This window comes from Oncorhynchus clarkii, chromosome 4, assembly GCF_045791955.1.
Source record: "Oncorhynchus clarkii lewisi isolate Uvic-CL-2024 chromosome 4, UVic_Ocla_1.0, whole genome shotgun sequence".
NCBI lineage: Eukaryota > Metazoa > Chordata > Actinopteri > Salmoniformes > Salmonidae > Oncorhynchus > Oncorhynchus clarkii.
In genome coordinates, this window is record NC_092150.1 from 33,393,333 (window position 1) to 33,416,936 (window position 23,604).

The 23,604-nt window shown below is 43.2% G+C and overlaps 1 protein-coding gene across 1 annotated transcript in view; it reads left to right on the plus strand.

The window, feature by feature from the left end:
* Positions 1-23,604, plus strand: part of LOC139406743 (KICSTOR complex protein SZT2-like) — a 113,337-nt gene that overhangs the window by 29,843 nt on the left and 59,890 nt on the right. The window contains exons 20-38 of the mRNA XM_071149729.1: positions 573-795; positions 1,011-1,211; positions 1,437-1,534; positions 1,809-1,947; positions 2,400-2,693; positions 2,880-3,087; positions 3,620-3,667; positions 5,088-5,215; positions 7,650-7,908; positions 8,564-8,738; positions 8,856-8,954; positions 9,111-9,183; positions 9,376-9,696; positions 10,356-10,494; positions 10,820-10,936; positions 11,185-11,254; positions 17,511-17,696; positions 17,885-18,178; positions 18,394-18,826. Of these exons, the coding sequence (XP_071005830.1) occupies positions 573-795; positions 1,011-1,211; positions 1,437-1,534; positions 1,809-1,947; positions 2,400-2,693; positions 2,880-3,087; positions 3,620-3,667; positions 5,088-5,215; positions 7,650-7,908; positions 8,564-8,738; positions 8,856-8,954; positions 9,111-9,183; positions 9,376-9,696; positions 10,356-10,494; positions 10,820-10,936; positions 11,185-11,254; positions 17,511-17,696; positions 17,885-18,178; positions 18,394-18,826 (3,505 nt within the window). The remainder of the gene's footprint in view (positions 1-572; positions 796-1,010; positions 1,212-1,436; positions 1,535-1,808; positions 1,948-2,399; positions 2,694-2,879; positions 3,088-3,619; positions 3,668-5,087; positions 5,216-7,649; positions 7,909-8,563; positions 8,739-8,855; positions 8,955-9,110; positions 9,184-9,375; positions 9,697-10,355; positions 10,495-10,819; positions 10,937-11,184; positions 11,255-17,510; positions 17,697-17,884; positions 18,179-18,393; positions 18,827-23,604) is intronic.

The following is a 23,604-nucleotide window of genomic DNA, read 5'->3' on the forward strand; positions in this document are numbered from 1 at the left end:
ATACAGTATATGGGGCACACAACAATCTCAACTCTGTAGATTTTGCCTGCAAAGATACAGAATCACTAGATAATTTATTCTGATATTGCCCCTATCTAGCTTGTTTCTGGTCACAAGATGAGGAATTGTTACAAAAATCTCAACATTAACTTAAAATGAACCTTACAAAAATGCAGTGTTGGGCGATTTGGAAAGCCATAGTCAATGAATCAGCAATATAATACTACTTGTAGGAAAGATTTTCATCTTTTGCTCACAATCTGTGGATGAAATGCAATTAGGAAGGTAAACCATTAATGTAAACATCACAGCACAATTGAAAAATATATTGCACATGGAAACCAAATGAGGGTGGTCTATGGTGATAAGTGGGATGGGCTGAGGGGCGGGATTAAAGAGCTTATGTTCAGTAATGTTTTATTGTTATGTGATTGCTGTATATAATAGTTCAATCTGTGTAAAATATGTAGCAGAAAAGCTGTAAAACTGGTGTGTCCTCCGAAGAGAGTGGGTGGTGGATGGGCTAATATATATATATTTTTTAAACAATAGTGAATTTACGTTATCCACAGATCTTCCCCCGGGATCTGACCTGTATGTCCACCATTATGACGTTTGAGTACCTTAGCCAGCTGTGCCAGAACAAGGAGCAGGTGTACCCTCCCATTGGGACCTCTGCAGGAGAACCCCCTGCCTCTGAGGACTGCATCCACACTGTTCCCTTCCAGTTTGACCTCATCGAGCTGCTGCCCAAGTGCCAACAGATAGAAATATTCTTCCTCACTCTCAGCAGAGGTGAATTTTATCATGTTATTATGTCCTCAAGTATCTTATTGTTATCAAACATGAATTTATACATTTTTGCTAAATCAAGGATTCCCTGCGACTGTTAGTCCAACACCTTAGCCATTACCCCAAAAAAGTCCAAACCCCTTGACATGGTCACTAGGTGTTGCTGCAATATGAAGATGGTGGATAAATTAATGAATGCTTATTTGTGTGTATTGCAGTGGAGAACGAGGAGGTGTCCCAGAGCACCCCCTATATTCCCAACGAGCTCCTGCTGAGCCTGTTCCACAGCAGCTTGCAACAGGAACTCAGTGACCGGGAGATCCCATTGGCTGACCAGGACAACATCACCTTCATGCATCACATCCTAGACAGGGAACGAGACGGACATGTTGCACCCTTCTCTCTACCGGTCATCAGAGGTAGGCTTTGTGAATGTGTGCCTCTGCTATGCATCTGCTTGCTATTTGGGGTCTAGGCTAGGTGAATGTAAAGTGTTGATGTAGGCTTTATGAACACATGTTGACTGACTGAAAAGAACAGAATCCTGCTAATGATTGTATTCATTATGTAACAACATCCTATACTCCTGCACACATTTTTTTTTTTTTTTTTGACCTTGCCATGTGGTTACTTTCCCTTGACAGAAGAGTGCCTGAAACCTCCAGAGAGACAGGACACAATGATGTCCTTCCACACTACAGGGAGCAGTAAGGAGGTGACAGGATCAACCAGTACCCTTCAGGTAAACCTTTTAAACAGTCTGCATTCTCTCTTCAGGGAAATAAATCCAGAAGGTTCCTCCTTGGCATTGATATCGGTTTTATGCAGTGTAAAAACAATGGAAAACCACCAGTGGGCCCGAAGTTCCGTTTTGGATGTCCAGACATAGTTTACACTACCCTCTTCTTCCTCTCATTGGAACTCTGTCCACCTTGGGCAAAACATTATGTTTAGTTTATTTTGTAGCACTTGTCCTGTCTGTTATGCCCGGTGAGTTTATCCCCTCTTTCTCTCAGAGTTTCAGCAATGCAGACCTGGTGGATGAGGAGCCAGTCCCAGTGGAGAGGGATGGGTCTACCCCTCAGTGGAAGTGTTACGCCAAGTACATCAGCCCTCAGCAGATCCTACTGACCTTCCTCCCCGCCACCTTCACAGGTAGGCACCCCGCTACTGTTCCCTGTGCTCTGCTGTAGTTGTGTGATGTGCGTGTACGAATAGGACAGAGCTACAGATCTTTTCTACTCATTATTCAAGTGGGGGCTCCACTCTAGTTATAGGAATCCTATGTATTTGGGCTAGCCACCAGCCTGGCATCGTGCTAGTTTTAACTGATTGTAATCGACATGCTTATCATCATAAAGTGGTGCAGCAACAGTGCTGTGTGTTCGTAGATGTTGGTAACCCCCCCAAATGTCTAATAATTAACCAGCACTTGACCTACCCACCCCCCCAACCTTCCTGCTCGGATTCCACTGATAGCTATGTTTTTTGAGGAAAAATATTGTTCTATGCCTGTCACATGTGGTTGTAGCACCGAGCTATCTTAAGACGAATGCAAGTCCCTCTGCGAAATGTTTGAGTTCAACATTGTTGTGTTTTCTCTGCAGATGTCCAGATGTTGATGTCGTCTGGGCTGGAGACCGAGCCCCAGGATAACGGAGATGATGACGACACCCTGACTACCGGCAACAAATCACAGGCTGATTCTCACTCTGGCTCCACCAATGGGCTGAATGGTGGGTTGAGTAGCGGGTTGAGGTCCCCCATGCTCTCCCCTGGTGGTGGTGGTCCTGTGGGACCCAGGTCACCCCTGCTCTCCCCTGAATCTGGGAGCTCCACGTTGGAGCAGGACAACTGGGATAGCCGTTTCTCTGAGCCTGAAAATTGCACCAAAGGTGCCAGTAAGTACTGTAGGGTTATTGCATCATTAGTCCTTTGCTACCAACATACTGTTCCTTCTCACTAACCCAACCCTCTCTCTTTCTATCCCTATTTCTCTCTGCAATAACATCATGTTACTGTTGTGAAAAGGAAGAGATGGAGCTCCCTGAGCAAATTGGAAATTACTCTCTCTCTCTCTCTCTCAGGTGTGGAGGAGAGGGACGGGGTGCAGTTCGCTGAGCCCCAGAAGAGAGACTTCCACATCACGTTCAGTCGCCAGGCGTCCCAGCAGAGCTCAGGGGATCTGTCCCGTCCGCGCTGCCCTGTATATGTCTATAACTGTTCCCTGGACTCTCTGAAGGATCAGCTACTCAATCCCCACTCTAACAGGCAGCCAAGGGACATCTTCTTCAGGTACCCAGTAACACACTCACATACACACACACACACACACACACACACACACACACACACACACACACACACACACTGGAGCTACTGATGGGGAGCACATCTGGGTTCAAATAGGATTTGTTTTCTTTCAAATACTTTAGCTGCACTTGATTGAGGATGAATCGTTCCCGATGCAATGTTATCACTTGAATATTCTCAGAAGTGGAAAATCCAGCCGTCTGGGACTGAGGAGTATTGAGGAGGAAATAATTTCAATTTGAACCCAGGTCTTGGGAGGGGAATACAGCAGATCCAAGGCTTCATGTATTCAGCACTTTACTTTTCATCAGTTTAATCACCTTACCACCCATCATATGTGACTGACACTTGAAACGCTCTCAGTCAGAAGTCCTACCATGCCATACCCGATTATACCCTTCATAAGTCTACCCTTCACTCAACATTGGCTGCCAGCAAGCTCATTGTTGTTGGTTGAGTCCCATGTTAACGTTGTGCACCTCTGATTGTTTCCCTGTACTACGTTGATAAATAGACCTCAAGACGCTGACTCCTGGGAGATGCATCAGCAGATGAAGTTCAGGTAGCACAGCACAGCTAGCTTACTGCTGCTTCCATCATCCTGCCGCGCACCCCCCCCCCCCCCCCATTCTCCTCTTCCTCCTCCCCTCCGTCCCTTCCTGGTGTAGAGCTGTGGTGAGATCAGTCTCAGTGAATCTTTCCTCAATTCCTTGCGTCTTATCTCCTTGCATCCTTCTCAAAAGACAGCGGAGAAGAAGGTCTGAAGGAAGGGACCTTGGACCTTCTCCTCCAATACGGTTGAGGAGGTGAGGAGAAAGGATGCAACGGATCATGGAAAGATGAATTGATGGGGTTAGGAGGGACTTACGCCTGGCCATATGCTCCTCCTTTTTCATACCAGGGAGAGGTACTCTCTAAGTGGGTGAGGCTGAGGCCATCGCTCTCACACTCATTCCAGGCCTGTGTTGCTATTGGGAGGTTGGTATCTGCCTCCAGATAAGACTGTTGCCTCTATATATTTTGACTTTATATTCATTTACATAACTGAAGGCTTGACTTCACAACGCAAGCCACTTATGTTTGCTGGAGCTCAAACTTCTTGTAGGAGGCTGTCTCTCTCTGTCTGCAGTCAGATACTAATGGGTGAAACTGTCCAAAATCAACATGTCTGATGTGTTAACTGACAATATCTAACTTATTGCATGTTCACAGAAAATCTAATTTGGTTCATGCAGTTGCAGTACTTTTTTTTCAAGCTTCTCTGGGGGGTGTGGTGACTTTTTACAGACCCTACTTGATGACATGGGCGTGGTGCTTTGGAAATCTCTCCTCTAAGCCTGTGATTAAACAATTCATGTTTTTTTAATGAGTAAAGTTCCTTTGTACTCTTTTTCCTTTTCACCTGCAAGTTCCAAGTCAAATATGGGAATTATACACTTGTGTATCATGGTACAGGACTGGCCATGTGTTGATCTCCAGATTAACATACGACACATAGTATTGACATATCGGATACATTTTCGGAGTGATTATCCCCCCTCCCCCCCCCCACCCCTTGTTTAAAAGCACGCTTCGGAGCTCTGTTGTTCAGTGACCGCTCAAGCTAATAGACTTTTAACAGCATCCTCCTCAATGCATAATGCAACATTACATGGAGCTGGACAGTGTGTTTCTTTTCTAACGGAGATGAAATGTCATCAGAGATTTGTGTGTTATTGTGGCGTGAGATTAGAGACTGTGCGTTTGCAAAGGAGACATGCGGCATGTTAATTGGGGGGTGAGATGAGATTGTGTGTTTTCAAAAGGGGTGTGTAAAATAACCGTGTTATATATCTGATGATGAAGCTATGCTCCCTCCTTTTCTATGGCTTGTATGTTTCTCCCACAGATCTACTATTGGGCTTCCTGATTATGCACTTCCTCCTCTTCTTCTCTAATGGTGTTTGGGGTGTTTGTGTTTGTCTGTCCTCTTCCTCCTGCAGGTCTCTATCTCAGGAACGCAGCAGCACCTCCTCCTGGACAGACCTGATGTCGCAGCCTCATAAACACAAGGAGCTGGCCAACTACTGCAGCCTGCTACAGGAGCACTACCACCAGTGTTACGTCACAGGTAATACACTGCTGACAGACGTGAACATTTCCGGTAACGGCCTGTCAAGGTGACCAGTCCAGTCTGACTGTTTAATCTGTCTGTGTAGCTTGCATTTGACCACTGCGACAGCCAGACGTCATAAAACACCCCTTAAATAAACTGACTCGCAAATGACTGACGCAGAGAGGAGCCCAATGGTAATGTACCCTGCTTTATGGCACTAAAGGGACAGGGGATGGGCTACTGGTGCTGGGGAAAGCAGATGGGAGAAGAAGTTTATTATTGACCAGAGTATCGGCTAGTAGCTGATTCTCTTCCTATTCCCTATATAGTACACTACTTTTAATCTGGGCATTGCACCCTATTCCCTATTTAGTGCACTACTGTTGAACATAGTAATTTAGGCCTGTGACTCGCCATACACACACACACACACACACACACACACACACACACACACACACACACACACACGTACCCGAAGATAGCGCCTCCAATACTACAGAAGCAAGCACAGGGCAAAGCCGTCACCTGCATCATCCTAGTGACGGAGAAATCTATTAGAGTGTTTTAAGCTGTCATCTCAGGATTTGTTTTTATGCTCCTTTGCAGCATCTGTAAACCTCAATCAGGAGGAGAGCGACTAGACAACGCACGCACACTCACACACACTAGACACAACTCTGCTTAGGCGAAATATCCGCTTCTCTCTGACAAGCCTGATGGATTTAAATTGGTCTGGCATGCCAATTTAAATATAAATATATTCACACCATGGCAGCATCTTTTCTCTCCCTGCTCACTGAGTCAAGAGGTTAACACAAAATGTATACCCTGTGGTACTGAAAAAAAGCCACATTTAAAAGCTGTTTTCTCAATATGAATTTGATATAAACAACATCCAGATAAAAGTATTAACCTTTTTTTTTTAGGGTATATTACAGTGCTTCAGAAAGTCTTACTTTTGTTGTGTTACCGTGTGAAAATGGATTTTAAAAAACAAAAACAATCTCACCCATCTACACACAATACCCTTACTGACAAAGTGAAAAAAATGCTTTTAGAGTTGTTTGCCAATGTATTGAAAATTAAACTCAGACATATCTCATTTGCATAAGTATTCACACCTCTGAGTCACTACATGTTATAATCAGCTTTGGCAGTGATTACAGCTGAGTCTTTCTGGGTAAGTCTCTAAGAGCTTTGCACACCTGGATTGTACAATATTTGCACATTATTATTTTGAAAAATGTCAAGCTCTCTCAAGTTGGTTGTTGATCGTTGCAAGACATTTTCAAGTCCTGCCATATATTTTCAAGTACATTTAAGTCCAAACTGTAACTTGGCCACTCAGGAACAATCAAAACGTCCTTGTCCTTGCCGATGACAAGCATACCCATAACATATGAGGATTTTCCTCAAACATAATGCTTTGTATTCAGGACATAAAGGGAATTTCTTTGCCAAATCTTTTGCAGTTTTACTTTAGTGCTTTATTGCAAACAGGGTGCGTGTTTTGGAATATTTTTATTCTGTACAGGCTTCCTTCTTTTCACTTTGTCATTTAGGTTAGTATTGTGGAGTAACTACAATGTTGATCCATCCTGTCACAGCAATTAAACTCTGTAACTGTTTTAAGTCCCCATTGACCTCATGGTGAAATCCCTGAGCGGTTTCCTTTCCCTCCGACGCCTGTATCTTTTTAGTGACTGGGTGTATTAATACACCACCCAAAGTGTAATTAATAACTTCACCATGCTCAAAGGGATATTCAATGTCTGCTTCTTTGAGGCATTGTGGTTGAAACTGTTTTTGAAATTCACTGCTCGACTGAGGGACCTTACAGATACTCGTTTGTGTGGTGTACAGAGATGTGGTAGTCATTAAACAATCATGTACATTTTTATGTGACTTGTTAAGCTAATTGTTACTCCTGAACGTATTTAGGCTTGCCATAACAGAGGTTTTATACTTATTGACTCAAGACATTTCAGCATTGTTTGTAAACATTTCTAAAAACATTATTCCACTTTGTCATTATTGGGTATTGTAGGCCAGTGACACAAAATCTCAATGTAATCCATTTTAAATTCAGGCTGTAACAACAACATTTGGAAAATGCTCATGGGGTGTGAGTGCTTTCTGAAGGCACTGTTTTTTTGTGGATTTATGTGCTGACCTTGACTGAACTTAACATGGAATAGTTGGACAGATTTGTATTTGAGAGTATAGTGGAAGGTTTTTGATGTAGCTAAGATATTCCTTGCATCCTCTCTCCTCCCCTCAATTTCAGATGACATTGGAGAAGGTCCACTTTTACGTTCTCCTTTTAATGCAGTTGAGAAGGACGCGAGGAGAAATCGTATTGAGGAATCGTGGAAAGATGAATTAAGACAGAGCAGGCATGGATCTGAAGTGTGTGCGTGTGCATGATCGTGTTCTTTCCCCCTAGGTGTGTACCGCAGCCTGCAGCAGTCCCACAGCATCAGTTCCCAGGACTTGCTGACAGCCATGGACTACTGTGAGGAGTCTCTCCAGGAGATAGACATCACTTCCTTCCTCCAGACGCTCTGTGGACACATCCGGGTGTTCCGAGAGCGCCATGGAGATGGAGGGGTCAGGGGTCACAGCATCACCCCCGCCACCTTCACCATCGGAGAGGCAGAGGAAGACGGGCTGGTCAAGAGAGGACCCATGGCCTCCTCATCCAGGTACTACTGAGACCTACAGAGCAGTTACCCATTTTTTTTTGTTGATTTGAAGTACTCAGGGTGTCTTTGACTGGTGTTTTGGACTGGTGTTTTGGACTGGTGTGTTGGACTGGTGTGTTGGACTGGTGTGTTGGACTGGTGTGTTGGACTGGTGTGTTGGACTGGTGTGTTGGACTGGTGTGTTGGACTGGTGTGTTGGGACTGGTGTGTTGGGACTGGTGTGTTGGGACTGGTGTGTTGGGACTGGTGTGTTGGGACTGGTGTGTTGGGACTGGTGTGTTGGGACTGGTGTGTTGGGACTGGTGTGTTTGGACTGGTGTGTTGTCTCTGGCTGGAGCAGCCTTCTACTTTAAATGATCAAATAAATACAATCTAGCAATCTGGAGTTTGCACTTTAGCGACTGTCCCATGTCCCTGACAAACTAAATCAAGGGCACCTAAAGTATATTACATATTTTCTATACGTATTTGACCCAGGTCGGCTACAGAATGACCCTCAGAATGTTATCTGACCTTGGTTCAGAACTTAATTTGCAAAGAGTGGTACATACAGTACATGTGTTTGGTTTGTTTTCGTACTTGTTTGGTTCAGACTATTGATTGACGGTGCTGAATGGTGCTCTATGAGTAAACATGACAACCTTGTGTCTGCAAGTATTGAGATGGAGGACGTGAGTGAGGCAGAGAACAGGGGGAAGGCCTCAGCCCCTAACTCCCCCCTCGGCCTGGACGAACCCCCCGGGACCATCAGAATACCAGAGTTCCCTCTGTCCCTCCTCCGCCTTCAGCAGAAGTGCGAGGTCTACCCTGACCTGCACAAAATCATACAGGTAAACAACTGAAGGATAGATAATGGTAGAATGGAAAGAAATGAGATGGATTATGTTACAATTTGATGCTCTTGTTAAAGAACCGTTTTAAAGCTAGCTAATGCCTGCATTCAACAGGACAAATTCATGGACATTGGTGCTCAGTTCTTCAAGACCGTGCCTTCCAATCCTCACTACTTCTACTACTGCCCACCATCATCTAAGAAAGAGATATGTGTATGTTATTTCCTATCCATTGTTCTCGGTTGGTATCCACCCCCAGGACACTGAAGAAGGCCCTGTTTCCAAAACATTGGTTCAATATTAACTAACTGGGACTCTGAATAATATGGCGTTCTTTTGATGATTTTAATTTTTTGTTCTCCTCCTAAGGACTCTGATAGGGAAGAGGAGAGACGACTTAGTGAAGAGGTTGTCTCCGAGGCTGAGCCTGCTACAGAGGACGGTGGGGATCCTTGTATTTTAGTTGCTTGGATTGCTTGGTGTAACCCCTGCCTAAGATCTTCTAGATAATAGTACATCAGATACTCTATACTCATCCTGTGCACCACAGAGGACATGTAGTTAAGAATACGTCATAAATCCTGTGTACTATGTCATAATGCTGTGTACTATGTCATCCTAATGTGCACCTCAGAGAACATGTCGGGCTGTTGCATCATGATGGAGAGCGACACAGACCTGGAGGTGGAGTACCAGGAGAGGGCCGGGGGCCGGAGATCCCTAGGGGCAGACGGAGAGGGAGAAGCAGGGGGAGAGGGGGAGGATGAGTCCCTGTCTGACTCCAACACGGTGAACCAGGATGAGGACTCCTTCAGCATTCTAGAGGGAGACAGCCTGTTGGAGCCAGAGGGGCCTCAGCCTGAGATGCCTCCACTGTTCGTCCACCTCACCTGCTCTGTTAACATGAAGAGCTGCCACGGATCCATGCCCATAACCACGCTACCCACCTGCCTGGGTGAGTACACGCGGTACCTGACAACCGTCACAGAAGAGACACAAGCCAATAGACAGTGTGTGACTCAGACCTGGTATTCTATCTCAAGGCCATCAGACTGTTAAATAGCCATCACTAACCGGCTACCACCCGGTTACTCAACCTTGCACCTTAGAGGCTGCTGCCCTATGTACATAGAAATGGAATCACTGGTCACTTTTATCATGTTTACATACTGCTTTACTCATTTCATATGTGTGTTTACTGTATTCTACAGTATTTTAGTCAATGCCATTCTGACATAGTTCATCCTAAAATGTATACGTTTCTTAATTTCATTCTTTTACTTTTAGATTTGTGTGTTGTTGTGAATTGTTAGACACTACTGCACTGTTGGCGCTAGGAACACAAGCATTTCGCTACACCCGCTAAATATATGTATGTGACCAATAAAATGTTATTTGATAGCTTCACTTTATTGAGTTTGTCTGGCACAATGGAACCAGTGGACTAGTTCCAAAAGTGCTAAACTTTCCCATCTGGCACTCCAAGCAGGCTAACTCCTACAGTCAAAGTATTTGAACGACAACGAATACTATTTGACCCCAGTTCTGCTGTGAATTTTCACAATGCTATTAAATGCCCTGCTGTTTGTGTTGACGTGTACTGTTTTGTTACAGGTGAGGTGATCACATGTCTGGAGAATGCAGAGGCCCTGCAGGCTCTTGATCTGAATGATCTCTCTGTCACACTGGACATCTTTGTCCTCACCTTACCCCTAGAGATCGAGGGCATGCAGTCTGACTTGAGGCACAACAGGTGAGAATTTTAGATCCTACTTGAGAAATATGTGGAACAAAATAAAATAAAAAAATGCATCTGTTTGTTCTTGGATTCATTAGTGTTCATATGGTAAGGTGCCCTTTGGTAAACCAGGTTTGTAAAAACATTGAAAGAACTTGGAGCTTAAACTAGGATATCAGTCATTAGGATAGGCACTCTTACCAGATACATTGTCATTGGAATGATAATGTGCAAGAGCATAACCCTGTGCTGTATACTTTCGTCAAACTGCATTTCCACATACAGTAGGATCTTTCACTAGACGATGATCATGTTAACTAACGGGCTGCACTCTCTCCAGGTACACGTCAGAGAGCAGTGTGTCTCTGAACCGTTCTCCAGGTCAGCCCTCCTCCTACCGCTCTGATGAGGAGCTGATGGGCAACTTGGACAGCCTGAGAGGAGTAGGGGTCGACGGGTGAGTCATTAGGAAGGGTGGAGAAAAGAGTAGCCTGGTTCTATGTCTGTTTGTGCTGTATAGCCGTTGTCTTTTGGCTATACAGCACACACATCTGGGACCAGGCTAGAGGAGTAGCGGTTGACAGGTGAGTGGTCTGAAGGGTAGGGATACATCGGGCTAAGGAAAGCATGTTGAGCAGGCCTTCGCTGCCTGGGATGATCATTTCACGGAGGCTACAGTAGTTCACTACTTCTTTATTTCAACAGGGTTGGAGGAGACCCTTTGGCCAAACTCCCAATTCCCCACAAACTAGCTGTGTTAGCCACCATGGATGAGGTAAGTTCAGTCTTTTTTTTATAAAAGTTATATTTAACCTTTATTTAACTAGGCAAGTCAGTTAATTAAGAACAAATCCTTATTTACAATGACAGCCTACCAAAAGGCAAAATGCCTCCTGCAGGGAAGGGGGCCTGGGATTAAAAAAAAAAAAAATATATATATATATATATATATATATATATATATATATATAAATATAGGACAAACACACATCACAACAAGAGAGACAACACAACACTACATAAAGAGAGACCTAAGACAACAACATAGCAAGGCAGCAACACATGACAACACAGCATGGTAGCAACACAACATGGTACACACATTATTGGGCACAGACAACAGCACAAAGGGCAAGAAGGTAAAGACAACAATACATCACACAAGCAGCCACAACTGTCAGTAAGAGTGTCCATGATTGACTCTTTGAATTGAGATAAAACTGTCCAGTTTGAGTGTTTGTTGCAGCTCGTTCCAGTCGCTAGCTGCAGCAAACTGAAAAGAGGAGCGACCCAGGAATGTGTATGCTTTGGGGACCTTTAACAGAATGTGACTGGCAGAACGGGTGTTGTATGTGGAGGATGAGGGCTCCAGTAGATATCTCAGATAGGGGGGAGTGAGGCCTAAGAGGGTTTTATTAATACGCACCAACTAATGGGTCTTGTGACGGGTATACAGAGATGACCAGTTTACAGAGGAGTACAGAGTGCAGTGATGTGTCCTATAAGGAGAATTGGTGGCATATCTGATGGCCGAATGGTGAAGAACATCTAGCCGCTCGAATGCACCCTTACCTGCCGATCTATAAATGATGTCTCCGTAATCTAGCATGGGTAGGATGGTCATCTGAATCAGGGTAAATTTGGCAGCTGGAGTGAAAGAGGAGCGATTTCGATAGAGGAAACCAATTCTAGATTTAACTTCAGCCTGCAGCTTTGATATGTGCTGAGAGAAGGACAGTGTACCGTCTAGCCATACTTCCAAGTACTTGTATGAGGTGACTACCTCAAGCTCTAAACCCTCAGAGGTAGTAATAACACCTGTAGGAAGAGTGGCGTTCTTCTTACCAGACCACATGACCTTTGCTTTGGAGGTGTTCAGAACAAGGTTAAGGGTAGAGAAAGCTTGTTAGACACTAAGAAAGCTTTGTTGTAGAGCATTTAACACAACATCCAGGGAGGGGCCAGCTGAGTATAAGACTATATCATCTGCATATACAGTGCCTTGCGAAAGTATTCGGCCCCCTTGAACTTTGCGACCTTTTGCCACATTTCAGGCTTCAAACATAAAGATATAAAACTGTATTTTTTTGTGAAGAATCAACAACAAGTGGGACACAATCATTAAGTGGAACGACATTTATTGGATATTTCAAACTTTTTTAACAAATCAAAAACTGAAAAATTGGGCGTGCAAAATTATTCAGCCCCTTTACTTTCAGTGCAGCAAACTCTCTCCAGAAGTTCAGTGAGGATCTCTGAATGATCCAATGTTGACCTAAATGACTAATGATGATAAATACAATCCACCTGTGTGTAATCAAGTCTCCGTATAAATGCACCTGCACTGTGATAGTCTCAGAGGTCCGTTAAAAGCGCAGAGAGCATCATGAAGAACAAGGAACACACCAGGCAGGTCCGAGATACTGTTGTGAAGAAGTTTAAAGCCGGATTTGGATACAAAAAGATTTCCCAAGCTTTAAACATCCCAAGGAGCACTGTGCAAGCGATAATATTGAAATGGAAGGAGTATCAGACCACTGCAAATCTACCAAGACCTGGCCGTCCCTCTAAACTTTCAGCTCATACAAGGAGAAGACTGATCAGAGATGCAGCCAAGAGGCCCATGATCACTCTGGATGAACTGCAGAGATCTACAGCTGAGGTGGGAGACTCTGTCCATAGGACAACAATCAGTCGTATATTGCACAAATCTGGCCTTTATGGAAGAGTGGCAAGAAGAAAGTCATTTCTTAAAGATATCCATAAAAAGTGTTGTTTAAAGTTTGCCACAAGCCACCTGGGAGACACACCAAACATGTGGAAGAAGGTGCTCTGGTCAGATGAAACCAAAATTGAACTTTTTGGCAACAATGCAAAACGTTATGTTTGGCGTAAAAGCAACACAGCTGAACACACCATCCCCACTGTCAAACATGGTGGTGGCAGCATCATGGTTTGGGCCTGCTTTTCTTCAGCAGGGACAGGGAAGATGGTTAAAATTGATGGGAAGATGGATGGAGCCAAATACAGGACCATTCTGGAAGAAAACCTGATGGAGTCTGCAAAAGACCTGAGACTGGGACGGAGATTTGTCTTCCAACAAGACAATGATCCAAAACATAAAGCAAAATCTACAATGGAATGGTTCAAAAATAAACATATCCAGGTGTTAGAATGGCCAAGTCAAAGTCCAGACCTGAATCCAATCGAGAATCTGTGGAAAGAACTGAAAACTGCTGTTCACAAATGCTCTCCATCCAACCTCACTGAGCTCGAGCTGTTTTGCAAGGAGGAATGGGAAAAAAATTCAGTCTCTCGATGTGCAAAACTGATAGAGACTTCCCCCAGCGACTTACAGCTGTAATCGCAGCAAAAGGTGGCGCTACAAAAATTAACTTAAGTTAAGTCTACCCCTTCCTTTTTTGAACATTCTGCTAAAAATTGCGCAACTTTTCAGCGTCCTGCTACTCATGCCAGGAATATAGTATATGCATATGATTAGTATGTGTGGATAGAAAACACTCTGAAGTTTCTAAAACTGGTTAAATCACGGCTGTGACTATAACAGATTGTGTGTTTCATCGAAAAGCGCAAGAAAAACTGCTCTCTGAAAGCTAAAAATTATTTCCATGCGTCACTTTCATGGGTTGTTAAAAGGGCACAAAATTAATAGGTTTAATTTTAATTATCGACCTGCATGCAATTCCTACAGATTCCACACGATGTCGCCATTGTCGTCATTTTCCAGGGACTTTTTTCTTGGTAAATCCAACTAACTGGATTCAATTTCTTCCGGTCTCCACCAGGATGTTTTGAATGTGCACATTGGCAGCCATTGATTTGAAGACTAGGAGCTATTGAATATACATCGCCCTGTAATCATTTTGATAGATTATAAACGTTTACTAATACCTAAAGTTGGATCGTCAACTTTTTTTATTTTAAAAAATGACGCAGCGTTTAAAAACAATGTTTTTTTCTGAATGACACAGCTTCCATAGAAAGCTATTTTGGGTATATATGGACCGATTTAAACGAAAAAAAGACCCAATAGTGATGTTTATGGGGCATATAGGAGTGCCAAGAAAGAAGCTCGTCAAAGGTAATGAATGTTTTTTATTTTATTTCTGCGTTTTGTGTAGCGCCGGCTAAGCTAAATCTTTGTTTACATCGCATTCAGGCATTTTGGGGTGTTGCATGCTATCAGATAATAGCTTCTCATGCTTTCGCCGAAAAGCATTTTAAAAATCTGACTTGTTGGCTAGGTTCACAACGAGTGTAGCTTTAATTCAATACCCTGCATGTGAATTTTGATGAAGGTTTGAGTTTTAACGAGTACATTTAGCATTTAGCGTAGCGCATTTGCATTTCCAGGTGTCTACTTGAGACATCTGCGTCTCAAGTAGGAGCAAGAAGTTAAGGGGGCTGAATAATTTTGCACGCCCAATTTTTTCAGTTTTTGATTTGTTAAAAAAGTTTGAAATATCCAATAAATGTCGTTCCACTTCATGATTGTGTCCCACTTGTTGTTGATTCTTCACAAAAAAATACAGTTTTATATCTTTATGTTTGAAGCCTGAAATGTGGCAAAAGGTCGCAAAGTTCAAGGGGGCCGAATACTTTCGCAAGGCACTGTACATGAATGAGAGAGCTTCCTACTGCCTGAGCTATGCGGTTGATGTAAATTGAGAAGAGCGTGGGGCCTAGGATCGAGCCTTGGGTACTCCCTTGGTGACAGGCAGTGGCTGAGACAGCAGATGTTCTGACTTTATACACTGCACTCTTTGAGAGAGGTAGTTAGCAAACCAGGCCAAAGACACCTCAAAGACACCAATACTCCTTAGCCGGCCCACAAGAATGGAATGGTATCAATGGAATGGTATCAAAAGTTTTGGCCAAGTCAATAAAAATAGCAGTACAATATTACTTCGAATCAAGGGCAATGGTGACATCATTGAGGACCTTTAAGGTTGCAGTGACACACCCATAACCTGAGTGGAAACCAGATTGCGTGCCAGAGAGAATACTATAGACATCAAGAAAGCCAGTCAGTTTTTCCAACACTTTTGATAAGCAGGGCAAAAATAGAAATAGGCCTATAACAGTTAGGATCAGCTTGATTTCTCCCCTTGGCTGCCTTCCGAGCAAGTTTAAGGAGCTCCTTTAGCACCTCGAACTCAGTGACTGCCTGCAGGGAGAAACTTTGTCGCGGGGCAAGGGAAAAAGAGGGAGAAGTATCGGGGATAGTCACAGATGAGGAAATGTTGGACGGGCAAGGAGGCATGGCTGAGTCAAATAGGAATAGGAATCCTGACTTAATGAAGTGGTGATTTTAAAGAGCTCAGCCATGTGCTTCTTGTCAGTAACAACCACATCATCAACATTAAGGGACATGGGCAGCTGTGAGGAGAAGGTTTTATTCTCCAGGTCTTTAACCATTTTCCAGAACTTCTTGGGGTTAGACCCACAGAGTCTGCTCCTTAAAGTAACTAACTTTGGCCTTCCGAATAGCCTGAGTGCACTTATTTCTAATTTGCCTGAGCGATAGCCGGCCAGCCTGAGTATGTGTGTGCCAAGCCTTTCACCAAATACAATTCTTGAGGTGGAGTAACTCTGCAAGATCACAGTCGAACCAGGGGCTGAACCTGTTTTTAATTATAATTTTCTTTATGGGGGCGTGTTTGTTAACAATACCACTGAAAATATCAAAAAAGAAGGTCCAAGCATCTTTGACAGAGTCAGAATTGGGCCTAGCAACAGTAGGTGGGCCAGGGTGAGCAGGCACATTTTCAGATATCATCAACAGTAATACAGTCAAGGCACAGCATAGGACAGGGAGAGCTTTGAGGTGCTGATTTATGTAATCTGAATGTGCATCAGATGGCAACAAGATCATATTGTACAGCAATTTCATCAGGTAACATGAAAATAAAGTCGGTGAGAGGTGGTTAGAATAGGATGGGAGGCCAAAAGTCTGTAACCAATAGAGAGTCAGAGTCCAGAGTGTGGGAACAAACAGTCTGTCCCCTGCTTGGGTAAAGAATGTTTAGTCAACAAAGTATGCAGTAGTCATGAGGCAAATAGCAAAATGCACAATAAAAAAATGTAATATATAACGACTTGGAGCTAGTCATTGTAAGTTCAGAGTCACTCGCCCCAACAGTGCATGTGTGCTGGAGGCGAGCGAAAGCTTGGGAGAGAGGGGGGAGTGTGGTGGGGGTACCTGTACCAGACAGGGGGATACGGGCCAGGGAGAGAGGGGAGAGTGTGGTGGAGGTACCTGTACCAGACAGGGGGATACGGGCCAGGGCAGATGATGAACAGATCACCAGGTGGAATCCAAGCAGCAGTGCAGCAGGCAACGGGAGTAGATGTCACACGCTTTTGTTTATTTCTGGAGGCAGATTTCTTGTAGAAAATGCCAGTGAATGGCCTTTGAACAGCAGGAGGGGGCTTCAGAGGACGCTTCAAAGACTCAAAGGCCTCGACACCTTTTACTTCACACCGTAGTGCTAATTGAATTTGTATCTGGTCTGTCCTTCCAAGCTTGGGAGCCTCAGCATTCAGTCCCCATAAAGTAAAATATATCCTTGTAATGTGCTTTATATTTCTTTTTTTTCCTCTTCTTGGTTTTCAAAATAGCATCATACCAAACACTACTCACTCAGTTCCAGGTTGGAATGGTGTCCTCTGGTTTCTGCTGTTTGTTTGCTAGAAGTAATCTCTGGTTAATTTGTCAAAATTAGGTTTTAGCTTGGAAGTTTGGATCTGGAGCGAAGGCCATGCGGTGGAGGGTAGCATCATGCATATTTACCTGCCGAAAAATCCAAATTTATCCATCCTTTTGTAAAAAACATGTTGAAAAATGTGAGCGCTCACATGTGTGAATTACTTTTGAACTTGATCTCGATCTTTGAACTTCATATTGATATTGATTTGACTTTGAGCTAGTTGACCACTAAATAGCGTTACAGATTTCAGGCCCCTTCACTCACCTCTCCCTCTCCTCTCCCTGTTGCCTCTCGTTGTAGATCCGTTGGCTCTTGGAGGACGAGATTGTGTCAGCGCTGCGTCTCTCCCGGGTTATCCGCTCGTCCACGCTACAGAAGGTGGCGGATCACGTGTTTCGCTCAGGCGGGCGACCACGGTGCCACTGTGAGGTCGTTCCTCTGCAGTTTGTCTTCGGCCCTGAGCAGTCCCTGGAGAAGTTCAAAGAGGTATGGTGGGAGAACTGTTTTTCTTTCATAGCAAAGATGAGTTTTGGCCCTTTTTTCTAGTGGGGTCAATTCGTTTTTCACATTGTCAGGAACCTTACATGTTGCATACCCAAGTGCTACTCTGACGATTTGCTTTTCAATTAGGAAAATTGGTACTGACCCTCATCCTTGATTCTTCCCATCCACAGGAGTTCCGTAGGATGTCATTCTCAGGTTATCTTCTGAATGGAGAGCAAGACAACTTCTACTACATGTCTCTGAGTAGACTCCACCCCCAGAGGATCCAGGCTGCTAAGAGGCTGTCTGAGAGCACTGTCAACCCTGGGGAGGCGGGATGGAACTCTATGATTGGACGGAACTCACAGCCAACCAATCACTGTCCTGATGTGGACGACAGCGCCAGGGCTCCGTCCAATCATGGCACACCAGGGAGAAGACCTGACCACGAAGCAGAGGTGGCGAGGGTGGAGCCAGACAGTGAGGTTTGTCAAACCTTTGGGGGGAGGGGGAGTTTCAACCTGACCAACTCGTTTATTTCCAAGCATCCTCTTTCATGGTTATTCCAGACGGAATAAGGTCTCTTATATTTTAATTTATTTTTATGAATAAATTAAATATGTATGAATAAATGAATGGATTCATAAATGGAGGAATGTGTATTAATTTAAACTGAATTAATTATTTTATGTACCTTAAGGTTCAGGGAGAAGAGAAGAAGTCTACTGTCGGGGCTGTTAGTGAATCTGCGAGTTACCCAGCCCAGGAGCCCAGCTACACCCCAATCAAACCATCCCGAGTTGACTCAGAGGAGGGCCCTAGACCCCGCTTGAGTTCAGTTGGTGCTACCGCCACTGCTGCGGGTGACAGCCCCCGGTTGAGTTTTGTTGGTGCCTCCACCAGTCGACCCCGACTGAGCTCTGTGGGCAGAGGAGGAGAGGAGATAAGACCTCGGCTGAGCTCCGTGGGCTCCGCCTCCACCTCTACCTCTACTGCTACAGGGGACAGCGGCCAGATCAGCACCCCACAGCTCCAGCCCAGCACTAGCACCGACCGTTCCTCAGAATACACCTCGCCCCCCAAGACCCCCTCCACAGTCAGCCTGGCCGAGTCGGTGCAGTCCACCACCCACAGTGAGTGTCCCTTTCTCTCTCTAGACCCAGACTATATCAAGTACCTTTTAGTTACAGCTGCATTGTTGGGTGGTGTTAAGTAGGGATACAGTTTTTTTTTTTTTTTACAAAGTGCAACAGCGGGGGTGTTCATAGACAAAACAAAGGCCTTAAAATGTCCAAAGTCTTCTTGGCCACATGTCAATAGTACCAGCCCACATCAATACAGTTCAAATGGCAATACACTATAAACTTGCAAGCAACCTCCCTTTAACTAAAATGTCAACCCAAATACGTCTAGCAGGGCAATAGTAGTCCAGCGACAATGAACATCAAAGGGAGGCGCATTGAAAAAAAGAGTCTGCTGCAGTGAAAAGCACTGGAGCGATAGCGGGAAGAAAGAGAGGGTCTTAGTGCAACTGCAAGCCTGAAGTCAACCGCTGTCTGTCCGTCTGGTGGTTTGTTTGTTTGTATGTCAAAGCTTCGCAACAATGTTGCTACTAATCAATGCGATCAATAACTGGTGCGTTCCCAAAAGATAACCACGTTCTAGAGTGGTACAACCGACGATCGAGTTAAACACTTTACAAACTAAGCACGCTGAAAATAAACAAGACTTCTGCAGCATTGCACACCCCAATCAAACTGTCGCGCCAACCAAGAGCTCCCTCCCAGAGATTCGGAAGAGCTATCTTTTATTTCTTCCTTTCTGACTGCTGATGTGCTCTTAAAGTGGCAGCGCATGGTGAAGGCTCCATGCAGGATTTTGTCACACTCCTCCTGCCATGAATTAACAAAGCCTGTAGAAACAGAGAGGATGCAGGCTTTGGCAGGTTCATGTTCCTGCTACACAAAACCAGGGAAGTCCTCATCATCAGTCCTCCAAGAAGAGGTCCTGCAGGTGTTGCTTTTGCCTGCGATCCAGCTCTTTGCCGTAGGTTAGCAGGCTTTAGGTCAACAACCTGCACCGTCCTGACATCTTCCCCAGTGTCTTCAAAAACAGACCAAGTAGTTCACCGGCCCCAGCTGCTGCGCTACACGGTATGGACCTTTCCATCTCGAAGCTAGCTTGGCAGTGAACTTCTTAGATGCCTTTGACAGATGATGTGAATGTACTCAGACACAAGACTTGGGTGGGAAACACGTCTCGTCTATGTTTGTCATAGTTGCTGAGCTGTCGTTGGCTTTGTTTCTGCTGGGCCCAACCACTCTAGCTAGTAAGGTGTGGTGGTGTTGGACTGCATCAAATGCTGGGCATTCAAGTGAAACATTGGAACTTTGTAAGACTCTGTCCATCTGACCTTTTAGTGGTCTTCCCAGGTGGAGTTCGGCAGGAGTGACACCAGAAGTCTCCTGGACCGCAGAATTCAGTGCAAAGCTAAACTCAGGAAGATGCTGATCCCACATTGTGTGCTGATCCCCCACAAATTAAGAAATCATCCCCTTCAGGGTTCGGTTTACCCTCTCGGTGAGATTGGTCTGAGGATGGTAGGCCGTGGTCAGCTTGGCAACTACACCCCATTAGGTACAGAGCTTTTTGTAGATTTCTGATATGAACTGCAGACCTCGGTCAGAGAGAATTTGGTCTGGAATCCCGAATCTGGTAAAGACCTCCCTTTGCAGAATTAGAGCAATGGCTGATGCAGTGGCTTTGCGAAGTGGAAAAGACTCCACCCAGTGTGTGTAGTTGTCCACTATCACCAGTAAAAATTCATTCCGGGTCCCCCGGCTGGGAGGAAAATGTTCATTGAGGTCAATTCCCAGCATTTCATTGGCATGGTTCACCACGGTCTGCTGCAGTTTCTCAGCAGGTCTGCCAATGTCTGGTTTGTGTTTCTGTCAGACTTCACACAGTTGTACAAACTTCTTATGCCATTAGATGATAAATTGTTTAGATCTAGGACAGAATAATTTATAAAGGACTTTTTCAGACATAACATAGGTACAGCAGATCCCCTTATTGTATGGGACACTTTTAAGTGTGCCTTTAGAGGCCATGCAATTCAGTACTCATCAATAAAACAAAAGCAATTTAGATCAAAAGAGTCCATATTAACAAAGGAAATTGAAGGACTAACAGTACAGTTACATAGCAATAAAAACGGTACCATAGAGACACAGAATAAGTTAGAGGAAAAACAAAAATAAATGGAGGAACGTATTCAAGAAAGATCCAGTGTAATAGATTATAAAAATAAAGAACTGGATGGAATATGGGGAAAAATGCAATCTTCAATATAGAAATGCTACCAAAAAAATGTATTAAAGCTTGTTACAAATGATGGAGTCACGCATGATTCACCAAATTATATTTTGAAAGAGGAAGTAAAGTACCTTAAGAATATGTTTTCATTTCAGGCTCCTCCATCTCCACTAACTGAAACTAATTGTATGGATTTTTTTTCCTAATAATATAATAAAATTAACATGTGTACAGAAAGACTCATGTGAAGGCCCAATTACAGAGGAGGAACTGCTTGATGCAATTTGTACCTTTAAAAATGGGGAAACTCCAGGGCTGGATGGCATACCAGTGGAAGTATACAAAACTTTTTTTGATATACTCAAAGGACCATTATTGGAAACAATAGAATACTATGAAATATTGGGGACACCCGGCCTGGTTTTCATAGGTGATTTTGAAAAGGCTTTTGATAAAGTACGACTGGAGTTTATATATACATGCCTAGAATATTTCAATTTTGGGGAATCTCTTATAAAATGGGTTAAAGTTATGTATAGTAACCCTAGGTGTAAAATAGTAAATAATGGCTACATCTCAGAAAGTTTTAAACTCTCTCTAGAGGAGTAAAACAAGGTTGTCCACTATCGGCATATCTATTTATTATTGCCATCGAAATGTTAGCTGTTAAGATTAGATCAAACAATATTAAGGGATTAGAAATCCGTGGCTTAAAAACTAAGGTGTCATTGTACGCTGATGATTAATGTTTTATTTTAAAACCACAATTAGTCTTTCCACGGCCTCATAGAGGATCTAGATACTTTTGATATTCTCTCTGGATTAAAACCAAATTATAATAAGTGTACAATATTACATATTGGATCACTAAAAAAATGCACATTTTACATTACCATGTAGTTTACCAATTAAATGGTCTGACGGAGATGTGGAAATACTCGGTATACAAATCCCAAAAGAAAGAAATGATCTTACGCCAATACATTTTTTATAGAAAGTTAGCAAAAATAGATAAGATCTTGCTACCATGGGAAGGAAAATACCTGTCTATTGGTGGAAAATTCACCCTGATTAACTCCTTAGTTATATCACAGTTTACCTATTTGCTTATGGTTTTGCCTACGCCTAGTGACCTGCTTTTTAAATTATATGAACATAAAATATTCAATTTTATTTGGAACGGCAAGCCAGATAAAATTAAAAGGGCCTATTTATATAAAGAATATGAATTCGGAGGGCAGAAATGATTAAATATTAAAGACTTAGACCTCTCACGAAAGGCATCAGTCATACAAAAGTTATACTTAAATCCAAACTGGTTCTCTAGTAAATTGGTACGAATGTCTCATCCTATGTTCAAGAAGGGCCTTTTTCCCTTTATTCAGATTACACCGGCCCACTTTCGATTGTTTTAAAAGGAAATAATCTCCAAAATATCTTTATTTCTTAAACAAGCCTTAGAAAGTTAGTTGCAATTTCAGTTTAATCCACCTGAAAAGACAGAACAAATAATACAGCAAATATTGTGGTTAAATTCAAATATACTAAATAAGATAAAAACCTGTATTTTTTAAATAAATGTATTAAAAAGGTATAATTTCAGTGAATTATATCATAAATAGGACTGGAGTTATGTCACACATGCAGCTAACACAGACATATGGAAATGTCTACTCTACCCAAAATAACAACCAATAAATTGCAGCATTACCACAACAATGGAAGAGGCAAGTAGAAGGGGAAAAAAGTAAGGAACTTTTATGTCGGCCCTGTATTAAAGAACATAAATGGTTAAATAAAAGTGTGATAAATAAAAACATATACCAATTTCATTTAAGGACCAAAAAAGGACCAAAAAACTGGCAGCTGTGCCATTTTAAATTGCAAAATAGTTGGGAAGAGATTTTCAATGTACCCATTCCATGGCACATGGTTTATGAATTGATACGCAAAACAACGCCGGAAGCAAAACTTAGAATTTTTCAATTTAAATTACTATACAAAATTCTTGCAACTAATAGAATGTTATATACAGTGAGGGGAAAAAGTATTTGATCCCCTGCTGATTTTGTATGTTTGCTCACTGACTAAGAAATGATCAGTCTATAATTTTAATGGTAGGTTTATTTGAACAGTGAGAGACAGAATAACAACAAAAAAATCCTGAAAATGCACATCAAAAATGTTATGAATTGATTTGCATTTTAATGAGGGAAATAAGCATTTGACCCCTCTGCAAAACATGACTTAGTACTTGTTGGCAATCACAGAGGTCAGATGTTTCTTGTAGTTGGCCACCAGGTTTCCACACATCTCAGGAGGGATTTTGTCCCACTCCTCTTTGCAGATCTTCTCCAAGTCATTAAGGTTTCAAAGTTGACGTTTGGCAACTCGAACCTTCAACTCCCTCCGCAGATTTTCTATGGAATTAAGGTCTGGAGACTGGCTAGGCCACTCCAGGACCTTAATGTGCTTAAGGCTAGGCCACTCCTTTGTTGCCTTGGCCGTGTGTTTTGGGTCATTGTCATGCTGGAATACCCATCCACGACCCATTTTCAATGCCCTGGCTGAGGGAAGGAGGTTCTCACCCAAGATT